The 12,592-nt window shown below is 49.4% G+C and overlaps 3 protein-coding genes across 3 annotated transcripts; 1 reads left to right on the forward strand and 2 right to left on the reverse strand.

Annotated features, from left to right (window-relative positions):
- Positions 1–714: 714 nt before the first annotated feature.
- Positions 715–3,476, forward strand: C8Q69DRAFT_399509 (armadillo-type protein; the record flags this gene model as incomplete). The annotated part of the gene is made up of 2 exons (XM_028627856.1): positions 715–3,321; positions 3,375–3,476. 2 exons carry the CDS (start codon positions 715–717, stop codon positions 3,474–3,476), a joined length of 2,709 nt encoding a protein of 902 aa, XP_028486465.1.
- A 290-nt stretch (positions 3,477–3,766) lies between these two features.
- C8Q69DRAFT_461363 (hypothetical protein) lies at positions 3,767–4,551 on the reverse strand. Its single transcript, XM_028630237.1, has 2 exons — positions 4,223–4,551; positions 3,767–4,085 (listed from the first exon to the last, which is right to left on the reverse strand). The coding sequence occupies exons 1-2, from the start codon at positions 4,353–4,355 to the stop codon at positions 3,919–3,921; spliced, it is 300 nt and encodes a 99-aa protein (XP_028486466.1). The 5' UTR covers positions 4,356–4,551; the 3' UTR covers positions 3,767–3,918.
- An 839-nt stretch (positions 4,552–5,390) lies between these two features.
- On the reverse strand, positions 5,391–7,022 carry C8Q69DRAFT_485774 (hypothetical protein; the record flags this gene model as incomplete). Its single annotated transcript, XM_028631852.1, has 3 exons — positions 5,391–5,519; positions 5,575–6,713; positions 6,770–7,022. 3 exons carry the CDS (start codon positions 7,020–7,022, stop codon positions 5,391–5,393), a joined length of 1,521 nt encoding a protein of 506 aa, XP_028486467.1.
- Positions 7,023–12,592: the final 5,570 nt, after the last annotated feature.

Consider the following 12,592-nt stretch of genomic DNA (forward strand, 5'->3'; position numbering starts at 1 on the left):
TCGGAGATCTCATCGTTTCTGTTTCTTTTTCTCGGACGTTGCAGGGTTGGGTGGCTACTTAAGAAGTGTACAGATCCCGTCGGTCTGCTGGTTGCTATTTGGTACTTAGACGCCGCCCATATTTTTTTACCCTTTTTCTTTTTTCTTTTCCTCGCAAAAAAAGAGGTCACCGTGGAGAAAAAGGGAGCTGTGTAACTTCAAATATAGAGGATACACTAGTTATCCTGTGGGACAACTCTTTTTTTTTTCGCCTTTTTTCCTTATTTTTTTTCCCTTCTCGACCTCGCCTGGTTCACACGCTGTCCTCGCCAAGCAACGTTTCGCGGAGCTTTATCCGTCATCGCGGGGCTTCCATCCTAAACGCTTCCCACTCGGTCCCCGTACGTGTCGGCGGTCTTTTCTCCCCTGTCCCCCCCCTTCACTTCGCTACCACCGCGAGCATTTCTCCAAGATGGCGTGGCAACCGCAGGACGAGCCATTGAGACAGCTGGCGGGTTATCTGAGGGACTCCCTGAACGGATATGATCGCGCCGTTCAGAAACAAGCGGAGCAGGTGAGTTTGCTGTCCGCTTTGCAGCTTCTGGGGATTTTTTTTTTCTTCTTCTTCCGATCCTGGTCCATCAGAGATCACGGAAGATGCCGCATACAACCCAGGATCGAGGGTGCCAGAAGAGCTGGGCTAACGAAAGGGTCTCTCCGCTGCGTGAATGACAGATGCTCGTGCAAGCGACGTCGTCTCCCGATTTCGTCAACTACCTCACATTTCTCTTTGCTACGCCCCAAGTACCATCCGCTGTTGGGGTTGACCAGAATACCTACAATGTCGTCCGTTTCGCCGCTGCCATGAATCTGAAGACGAAGATTCATGTGGCATACACTACCATCCCGCAACAGAGTCTAGCCTATGTGCGATCTGCCACCATCCTCACGCTCCGAGACCCCAACCCGCAGGTACGGAATTCGGCTGGAAGTATCATCGCGGAGTTGATCCAGCGCGCGGGGTTGTTGGCATGGCCAGAAGTGCTTCAGGAGTTGATCTCGCTGGTGGGCAACATGCCCGGGGATGTGCCGGTGGTCGCCCAGGAGGCAGCGATGTCGGCTCTCGCCAAGGTCTGTGAGGACAATCGCAAGATCCTCGACCGGGACTACCAGGGACAGCGTCCCCTAGATGTGATTATACCCAAGCTTCTCGAGTTTACCCAGAGCCAGAGCCCCAACGTGCGCTCGATGTCTCTGCAGACGATCCACGTCTTTCTCCCGCAAAGACCCCAGGCGCTGATCGCATCGTTGGACCTCTTCCTGGCCCAGCTTTTCAGACTTGCCAACGACCCAAACACAGAAGTACGGAGGACAGTGTGCCAGAGTTTTGCGCAGCTGGTCGACTTCGCACCCGAGAAGCTAATCCCCCACATGGATGGCCTGGTGAACTATATATTGATGCAGCAGCATAACCCGGAAGACCCCGAACTCGCCCTGGATGCAGCAGAATTCTGGCTGGTGGCTGGTGAGCAACAGACGCTGCACGAGCCGCTGGCAGCCCACCTGCCCAAGATCATCCCCGTCTTGCTGCAGAGTATGGTATATGATGAAGACGATGCCATCAGACTTGCGGGCGAACAAGACGACGCGGAACAGGAGGATCGTGAGGAGGATCTAAAACCGCAGTTCGCCAAATCCAAGGGAGCTCGTCTGGAACTATCCAAGGGAGATGGAGCTTCTGCTAACGGCAATGCTGCCAATACAGAGGACGATGATCTCAGTGATGGTGAGATTGATGACTCTGAGTTTGGCGACGAAGATCCCGAGGATGAGTGGACGCTGAGAAAGTGCTCTGCCGCTGCACTCGATGTTTTTGCCAACGTCTATCACAATCCCGTGTTCGAGATCATTCTGCCGTACTTGAAAGATACTCTCCGTCACGAACAGTGGCCGAATCGGGAAGCCGCCGTGCTTACACTGGGTGCTGTCGCTGATGGGTGTATGGATGCCGTTACACCTCACCTTCCCGAACTTGTCCCCTACTTGATTTCTCTTTTGAATGATGCCCAGCCCGTTGTCCGACAGATCACTTGCTGGTGTCTCGGAAGATACTCTGAATGGGCCTCTCATCTGGATGATCCCGTCCAGAAGGCTCGCTTCTTTGAGCCGATGATGGAAGGTATCCTCCACCGGATGTTGGACAACAACAAGAAGGTGCAGGAAGCGGCTGCGTCAGCCTTTGCCAGTCTCGAGGAGAAGTCTGATGCCAACTTGATCCCCTACTGTGAGCCCATCCTACGGCAATTTGTCCAGTGCTTCGGCAAGTACAAGGACCGCAACATGTACATCCTGTACGATTGCGTGCAGACGCTGGCAGACCGTGTCGGTTCAGAACTGGCCAAGCCTAACCTCGTCGATACCCTTATGCCTGCTCTTATTGATCGTTACAACAAGGTTTCGGACCAGTCGAGAGAGCTCTTCCCGCTGCTGGAGTGTCTGGGTTACATTGCCACCGCGTACGGAGATGCTTTCTCGCCTTTTGCGCCTCCGTTGTTCCAGAGATGCATCAAGATCATCTACCAGAACCTGCAGGAATATATGGCCGCCGTGAACAACCAGACGGGTGAGGAGCCGGACAAGGACTTCCTGGTCACCAGTCTGGATCTCCTGAGTGCGATCATCCAAGCCATCGACCCTCAGAAGAGCGGTGAACTCGTGGCGAACTCTCAGCCACGCTTCTTCGATCTGCTATGTTATTGCATGGACGACCCGAACAACGAGGTCCGCCAGTCATCATACGCTCTTCTGGGCGACTGTGCTATGAACATCTTCCCTCAACTCCAACCATTTATTTCTAATATAATGCCTATCTTGATCAAGCAGCTGGATCTTGATCTCATCCGGGACGACGAGTCGCAGACTGGCTTCAGCGTTCTCAACAATGTCTGCTGGTCATGTGGAGAGATTGCAGTGAAAAAGGCGGATCTTGCGCCTTACGTCGACAAATTATACCAAGGACTGCTGATCATCCTCAGCAATGAGGAGATTCCGGACTCGGTGAATGAAAACGCCGCGCTGGCCCTGGGTCGACTCGGTGTATGCTGCTCGGACCAGCTTGCACCACATCTGGCCGAGTACGCCGACGTTTTCCTGAAGTCGATGGCCAAGATCGACTTTACCCGTGAGAAGGCATCCGCATTTCTTGGCTTCAACCAGGTTGTCATGAAGAACCCGCAGGCAATGGAAGCGTGTCTGGCAGATTATTTCCAGGCGATTGCCATGTTCCCAAGCAAATCTCTTGGCCAGGAAGACTACCATGATATCCAGAGTTCATTCCAGCAGGTGAGTTTGTACTTGACACTGGAGAAACAAACGAAGTACTAATTCTCTTGCAGGTCCTTCAAGGCTACAAAGATATGATACCCAATTTCGACTCCTATCTCTCCCAGCTTCCGGCTCCTGTCACGCAGAAGCTTCGTTCCGTATACCAGATTTAAATATCACCTGGGATTATCTTTTCTCTTCTAGTCCATAGATTCAAAGAAAGAAAGCAAACAAAAAATGAAAAACTATTAATATTCTCACTCGTCTCGTTCGCTGTGCATTTGGAGCAAGGCTGAACGGCGCAACGGAGTGTCTTGTATCATTATTAAGACTTTTCATCATCGCCTTAGAGGAATTATTTTTTCTACATTGCGTATCAATATTTGGATCAACATAGTGGATTCATCAGCATCGTTGAGACTATACGTCTATCTCAACACACGAGAAGAATACTTTGAATATACATACATTCAGCTTAGATTATTACAATCATCCCAGTGCGCTTCAGTATAAATATCTATTCGCCCTAAAATACTCCTTTTCTCATCTTTTTCATCATCCAAAAAAAAAAAAAATCCCAAAAGATCCACAGAGCGGTACCAACCGGGACCAAACTCAACAACCATGACTCCCCTGCGGCTGCCCAGTCGTACACCCATTTGAACATAACTTCGGATGTCCCACGATCCCCGGATTCTTGCAGTGGAAGAGAATATCTTTCAGATCGTCCGTCGCGAGATCAGTCCCGTTCAGCACGGCTTTAAGATCCGATTCTGTGAAGCCTTGAGAATTTATCAAGTTAGTATCGAGATGGATCGATACGGTAGTGGGGAAAAGAAAAAACAAAGAAAATAGAGTTAGGTTATATAGTTAAGTATAGGGACGTTGTGTATGGGTAGTAGTAGGTATGGGGACTCACCATTGGATTTTATGAGATCATCAGCGCAGTAATCGAAACTCGGGGTACATGTTTTCTTAGCTGATGTTGAGGTAGAGAGAGAGAGGAGAGCGAGGATTGGGAAAAGAAGAATTGTTGTTGTTGTGGGTTTCATTTTTTTTTTTTTCTTCTTCTTTCCTTTCCTAAGGATATATACGCGTATGTATATCGTCTTGGTCGCTGGTATAGTAGAATAGTAACGTGGTGACTACTCAAGAGAAACCAAAGGTAAGTAAAAAGTTATATGTGTGTGTGTGTGTGGTGGTTATGGTCGTGATTGATAGTTTCTAAGTAGTATTTATTTATTTATTTACGCCCGCCTCCAACAAGACAGCCCTCTCGTGTCTACTTAAGATAAAACACTGACGTAAGAACCTAACAAGAATAACAAAAGGGGTTTAGTTCCCCAAGGAAAGTATTCATTCTACTCTTACCAGTAGTAACTAAATCGAAAGGAAACTCTAGAGGTATGTACATGTACATATCTATTTCCCTTTCCGGTCTAGTTTCGGAATGGATGTGCTGTATGTATAAGAATTTTGATGGTGTGTGCTTTTTGGTATGTTGCGTTATTTATGCAATATGTACCTTAAGTAAGAGTAAGAGCGGCGGAGGTGTTGGGTTATTTATAGATACTCTCTCTGATTTATTTTAGCCTTGAGAGATTGTTATATTGTGATGGTTAGATTGTGTTTGATGTGGTGGGTATTATATGAATGAGAGATGTGGATTGTAGTTAGTTGGTGTGATCTTTATGTTATTGGATATCCTGAATGGGTGCGTTGGAGTCTTGGGATTGGCGCTACTGAAGCTGAAACAGAATGGTATGTCACCAGACTCATGTGGTCTCGTGGCTAGTTCCTTGATCTATGTACTCCGCGGTGTGGGTTAAATAATTTATGGAGAGTGGCTGAAGACACGCGATCTGCGTACAAGCTTTGCGTGGAGATTTTAGTGGAATATCATTGCTTCGTATATGTCTGAGATCCTGCGTGTACATATGCTTCTGTATTTATGCATCTGTGCTTCAACGCCATATATGCAGAGATGATATATATAAGCCATGGATCGGGAATGCCAGCAAATGCGTATGAACGGTGACATGTCATGCAGTGGTCCCTTTATCAATTCATGGAATAACAATGACTAGTTACAGCTGGAGCTTGGGTCCGTGGTACGGGCTCTTCGAGGTGTCGGAGGTAGAGAAAGTATTGGTATCGGTTCTCTTTGGGAACCCCTCGAATGATCGAGCATAGGTAGCGACAGAGTGAGCGACAAGCTAGGGGAAAATGTTAGCATGGTTCATGTATATATGAAAAGGAGCTAGGTAGTACCTTGGTGTTAACTTCCCAAGCCGTGAGGTTGACATTGGCGACAGTGTCGCAGATCTGGTGATAGCAAGGATCGTACCAGTCTCCAGCAACACCGCCAAATTGCTTTTGCTCAGTCTTGGTCTTGATACCTTCTGCGCCAGTGGCAATGCCACCTCCGGGAATGCCGTGTTTGATGAAAGCATCGTAGTCACTTCTTCCATCGAAAGGAATGTAGGTGAAGTTTAGACCCTTTGATCTGTAGAACTCGGTGTACAGGTCGCGGAGCTCCTCAGATCCGACCGGGTTGACAGCGTTGGTGGCATTGTAGACCTGGTAGGCATAATTAGGCGAGGCGAGCATGTCGTAGTCCATGAAAAGGCGGATCTTCAGGTTCTCCTCTGGGGAAAGGACGGAAACGTAGTAGTCTGATCCGAGAAGGCCTTCTTCTTCACCCGCCCACCAGGCAAAGCGTACACAGTTGTTGACGCGGTAGTTCACCAGCTGGGTAGCGACCTCAAGAAGAGTAAGGGAGCCAGTTCCGTCATCGTTGATACCAGGTCCTTCTGCCACGCTATCACTATGACCGCCAAGCATGACGCAGTTTTCAGGGTCACCATCGCGTGTCTGAGCGATGATGTTGGTAGTTTCAATGCTCTCTACAATGGCATCAATGTAGGCAGTCGCGTCAACCTCTTCTCCATTCTTCAGCTTCTTAAGGTATGGTGCAGCATCAGAGTCTGAGATAGAAAAGGTGGCAACGTGGTCAGGAGATGGGGTTCCCAGAGTTCCGCCCAGGGAGCCCTTTTCATTGTTGTAGATTACAGCAGCAACTGCACCAGCTCGTCCGGCAAACGCGGACTTGGTACCGAAGGGACACTCGCCGCGACTGATAAAAGCAATTTTGCCAGAAAGATCTGGGTAGTCTGAGTCGTTGCATCCGAAATCAGATACGAGTCCCAGAGGTCCGGAGACGGGCTCCTTGTCCTTGGTGGGTGGAGTCAAGCTCATTGCGAGAGCAGACTCCGGAACCTTGTCTCCCAGAATGAGGCGAGACTCGAACACATTTCCCACAACTGCTGGAAATGACTGGTTTGACAGGGTATAGTAGTCTCCCAGTTCAGCGATGGTGGAGTAAATGTAATCAATGGTGCCAAGATGTCCTACAGACCGCGTCAGTGAAATCATTCACGAAAGACAGAATCCGACGAGATGATACCTTTGCTTCCAATGACTCTGGTCGGGTGATTGTACTCTTCCTCTCCCAGCTCTGCGATGCTGTAGAGTTTCTTGGCCCGTTGCAGCAGGTTATCGGCATTGATGCGTTCTTGGATGGATTCGGAGCTAACCAGCTCCTTGCCGCCTGTTACTGGAATCTGGGGAGACGCTGCTGGTGGTGCGAAAAGCGGCTCTTGGGCGGCAATGGCGCCTCCCAGTAGAGATAGACCGAGGGTAAAGCTAGCTTGCTTCATGATTAGGATGCCGACAATGGCTGAGATGATGAGTGAAGGGAGAAGAGAAGCTCGCGTGCTGCAACTTGGAGTCAGCTCCAGCTCGGCGTTAGTTCTACCGGATCGGGTTAGTCTGTTGCTTATCTCGACGCGATAAGTAACTAAACAACAGCGCTGTCCAGCTGATGACTCAGGACCGCCAACCTCACCGATGGTTTCTCGATATATCGTATTTCTAAACGCGGATATTGAGTATGTGCAATTTTGACTGGACCATATACTATGTCTTGAGATATATCTGTTGCTCAGCATTCATATACTAACTACTACCTAGGTACCTAAGGTAGGCAAGTGAGCGTACGTTATTTGATCGTTTCGTTCCACAGCATCTTTCCCAGCCTGTGTGTATTTTTAGCGGCGCCATCCAGCAAGTTGGTTCAGGAGCAGCTGGAGATGTTCCTGGCCTGCTAGAGGAACCATCTAATACCCGGAGCACTGTGTGCCGTCCCAGGGCGCCTGACTTTGTGTGCGTGGGTACCTATTTTTGTTATCATTATTTGTATACCGCCTGTTCCTCCGCACAGTAGGCTGCTCCGCGCTACAGCTTTTAGCTGGTGCTGTAAACAGGTAAAGCAGTCAGATAGTTTCATGTAGCATCTATCTTTGACAGTGGGGCTTCCAGTTGATCGGTAGACATTCGTTCCGGATTCCGATCTCTGTTCGCTAATATCAAGCTAGCATATCGAGGCTCCAGCCTGATAATGCCCGAGTCTCTGTTGAGTTAGCAAATCACCATGTCTCGCTAATTTCTGCATTGTGTGAGGCTCTTCGGGCAATTGACGTACTCTAGAGGTATCAACTGAGACATGGGGGCGAAAATCTGGGCCCTTTCCAGGCTCCACGGGAGAATGGTGAGTTGTGGCTGGTGAGCCACCTGAGGATTCGTTCGAGAAGACCGCAGGAAGACTCGGGTTGACTAATTTGTCTTCTAATAGTTAACGTCTCAACTAAAGCATGAGAGTCACTTGATCTCAACCAGAAATCGAAATCTGTGGTTGATTCCCTATTTCGCAAGCTTAGGGAAGTGAAATCAATATGCCGGGAATTCCTAGTAGCTAACAAGCAGCCTTACTAGTAATGCCATGTTTTATTGCTTGGCCACGTGGGTAGAACGCCGTTGTCGACCAAACGCAGCGATGCAGCTGCATGCGCCTTCTTCTTTCCCCCACGATTATCACTCATGGATGTCTCCGAGTGGGACTGGAGCCTCAATCACCATTTGGGTCATAGGCTATAGCAATGCTTCGAGACCCGGCCAAACGCATGTTCGAAATAGCTTCGCCCCCAAACACTGATAGCAACAACTTGACTGTCCGTCAGCAATATCCCACGCGAAGAAGTGAACTGCGGATTGCAGAGAGGCCACAGTTACTAGTCATGACTTTGACGCTGGGGTATTATCTATCGGCAAGAATGGTTTGATATTACTTGCGGCTGAGAATCGGTTGGGCCCTTGCAGTTCGCAATCTGCGATCTGGCTATGGGTCCGCCTTTCCATATGTTCGTTACTAGAAATAATTGCCACTAAGCCCCAGCCCTTTCCCCCATGCTGGAACCGATCTGTCAGATAAGAGATAAAAGGTGCGTGGCTGGGGCTCGACCAGGAGGGCAATTGTCCAAGCGCCCTATGACACTGGAAAAGGGCAATATGGACTGTAGGGGCGGATGGATAGACGACTCGTCTTAGGGTTCGAAAGAAAAACATCCATAGGAACTAGGGACCTACATAGTAGGTAACTATCTAGCTGGTCGGCTTTGAGAGAGGCGGTGTAAGTTGGGAGCGAACGAGGCACACTGTCCCAGTATGCATGGTCAATACTTCCTCTTTTGAAACTGAGCTGGAGCTATACATTTACAGTCATCCCTCGCCTATGGCAATATCTCGATGCACTGTGGCGTTGGCGTTAATTTATTCTGCGTCTTCTCTGGATGGACGTCGATAAACTTTCGTGGAGATATTTAGCTTCACGCTTGAACAGACTTGAATAGCGGTACTTTACCCACTAACCTCTTCAGGGACAATCTCGCGAGGGCGCAGTTCGCTAGAAATCATAATGCTTCCATTGGTGCTCCGTAGTCCTGGTGAATGCGGAGAATAGACCTGAAGCGCCGTTATTGGGTTGATCTGGGCTTGTTCTTTTGCTTTTTTGGAGATCGGAAACCTAGACTAGCCCATGACCGTGGATCTGAAGCAGACCGTGGCTAGCCGTTGGTATATCATATGCCAAGGAGAGAGGTTCTAACGCTCTTTGGTAAAGTGGAAATACCACCTAGATAGTTATTACAAGATCCTTACAAACATCGTGACAGACTGGGTCTGCCAAGCAAGCATCAGTTCGCAACTTGCTCTCAATCCCACCGTATAGGGCTGATGGCGAAAACGAAGAGCCCCCAGAATCGCCCACTGTTATGGTCGAGTTTTCTTGAGCAATGACCACTACGTGACGAGATTCGGCAGATTGGGCCAATTAACGTTCCAGTCCTTCAGGCAGGTATTGCATAGTGAGACACTTGGTACTTCAATCCTGAAAAGAGAGATGAAAGAAAGACCAGTCATGAACCAAGTAAGAACATGGTATCTGCCCTCACAAGAGAGGTCAATCCGGGTAGAAGAACCGACTAGTAGGGATCTGAAATAACCTCCATGACGATCACGGTGGGATGTGAGATTCAATGAAGAACCCAAGCAGGGCCGTGCAGTTCCATCCTGGTAATAGCTGGCAGCCTGTCTGGAGTCTTTCTCCAACGACAGGGTTATATCATGAGCACCGATGATATTCAGTATGAATCATCTTATCACAAGGCTGGGGGCTCAGTACTTCGTCCTCTCATGAAACAGCGTCCTGGGGTAGCCGATAATGGGGGTGAATTGCAGGCATTGATTGATCTGCATTTCTCCCTGCAATTTCGATTTAATGATTCTGCAGCCAGAGGCACTGTACATACAAGAAGTGTCTCCGCAATAGAATCAGGGGCCTTGTCCGATAACGTTCGTCAACAGGGCTTGGCTGTCCCTTATCTATAGGAAGATCTGCAATACTAGGCCACTGTTCATCACTGGGCCTCATCCCTGACAATAGTTAGAGCTTGCAATCCGAAGAGCAATGGTTAATGAGGATGCTTAATGAGAATGGTGGTATCTGCAGACTCCTGGCAGCACACTGAAGTATCTGTCCGGGATGGATAAGCACGAGACATGAGAAAAAGAAGATGATGATACTCCACGTTGTGGGTGCGTGTACTGGAGGTGCGTAGCTTTCTCTAGACTACTGTAGAGTCTAGGCTGAGCGTTTAGCGTCAAAGTTGACAAGGTCATCCGCGGGCTGAGCCGCGCACGCTCCTCTCGGGTCGGCCCCCGACCATTCAACCCCCAATCTCTCATCTCAGCCTCGATTCAGTTTCGCACGGTCCCAGAATGCCAGACAGCTGGTTCGACCGTGTCTGTTCGCTGGACCTATACCAGGCGTCCATGATTCTACCTAGTCGTTGGCGGATAACTTTGTTTCGCGCCACTGTGTTACCCCGCCGCACAGCAAGCTACGCCCCTACGGAACAGCCTGCACTCAACCAGAGAATGCCTATCGAGATGATCAGACCAGAAACAGTAGAGGAATGCCATTCCCGTACCGGATTTCTGGTAACACGATACGTGTTGTCCTTGAGACAGCATGGCCATTTGGAAACAGACGGTGATCAGACCTTTCATTTCCGCCTGTTGCCATAGACATATTCCTCAGGGACGTGAACAGACATCTGCGTCGGTTGATCCATACTCCAAACGTCGGCATTGATCGTCCGCATTTCGCGCTTCTGCAATTCAGTCCTACCAAGACCGCAACGAGGTGGTTGTACTGTGCATGCGTCTTCCTCGGAGACAATCTAAGACCAGGCTGCAGCCACAACCACGGGGCAGTGACACGTGGAGCAATCACTCAATGAGGCTGTCTTCGAAGTAGTCTTCTTGGAGGGGAAGAGTCATCTACTTCTGGGAATGGCATGAAGACTACGACAGATGACTTGAACGGGACTTTTCCATGTCATAGCGTCGGGGTGGTCACTTTATTTAGGCGACAGTGTATTTCCAGACGCTGTCTCAGTGACAGGCAAATGTCGTCAGGGATTACCATAATATTTGAAAAGGAACTAACTACTGGATCGCGCAAGCCACTGTCTCCGGAGACATAACAGAAACAGTAAGGGTAGCGAGAGACCGCTTTCCGCTAAGGACATGAGCCGCAATTGGAGAGTATCGCGTTTGGGAAAAAAGATGGTATGTGATATTATGTGTCCACCGATGAATCTGCTCGAGGCTCATTAGCTAATCCTTTCCAGCGGGACGGAGGGGACATCACTGGGATGGGGTACATCCTAAGAGAAATCAGTCTAATGACGAACTCCATATCGAAGTTGGTCCACCGTATAATTCTTTTCGTGGTGTTATTGGTCCCTCTTGAGTTAATCCTAATTCCCCGTTGCATCAGACGACTCAATCCGCGCTAACAATATGTATCGACTCCTCCAGGACTCCATAAGACGGTCCAACGAACTCTGTTGGGATTGGTAATAGGCGCTCCCGCTCATATGCTGCTGCATCCATTGAAAGTGTACACTCCGCTTAGTGTATTGGAAGCAGTTTCCATATCCAGGGCACCGGATACCGCTACTCTGAGGTGAGACTAATGGCTATATGGATTCAACTAGAAGTTCTGCTGGAACCGGAAATGCGCCCAAAGCGATAGCTTCTGCGTTTTATCCAAAGCTGCCGTCTGATTCGCTTGCCCAATGGCCTAAGCGATGCCACTGTGCAATTATTCGGGCACCGTCAACGCCAGAACCGAAATAATCTTCCACCCACAATGTCATCCAATGCGCAATAATGATCATCACCGGTCCAAACCAGTCGCCAAAGTTTCTTGGGTTTTTAGCAGCATGTCAGCAATCAGCCAAGAGACAGTACACTACTAGGAATGATAGGCCGTTCCCGCAGCGCGGGGATGGCTGGCGACGGCGCGCACGGTACAGCCAACTGGGAGTTCCGATCCACGCAGTGACTTACACCGGGGAACAGTTAGATAGTGGATTCGTGGGGCCAACTTCCAGGTTTCGGCCCCCGAGCCGCCGACGAGCAGAGAACAAGAGCTGTCAAGAATAACAACAATAACAATAATAATATGCAGGGCTTTCTACGATCCAACTAGGCTACCATCGAGAGAATTTGGGCGACCCCTGGTCCCGCCGTTCTTCCCCCCGCGCCTCACTCCACTTGCAATTGCACGGTCTTTTAACGCCCCCAATTCGAAGACCAACCCTTCTCAGAAAAGCGTATATCTCTCCAGAAGGGACTATCGAGGCATGCTAGATGGCGATTTTTCCGCGCTGGGCCTGTTGGGACAGGTCGCGATTTAGGTGTGGTCAAGCGAGATGCCCCGATGCGCCGTCGCTGGTTTGGCCGCACCGCTCTCTACGATGAGCCGTGTTGGATACGCTACTGCAGTTCCCCAAGAGTATGTCCATCGGGGTCATGCTGCAAG

The sequence above is a fragment of the Paecilomyces variotii genome (genome assembly GCF_004022145.1).
Source record: "Paecilomyces variotii strain CBS 101075 chromosome Unknown C8Q69scaffold_3, whole genome shotgun sequence".
Taxonomy (NCBI): domain Eukaryota; kingdom Fungi; phylum Ascomycota; class Eurotiomycetes; order Eurotiales; family Thermoascaceae; genus Paecilomyces; species Paecilomyces variotii.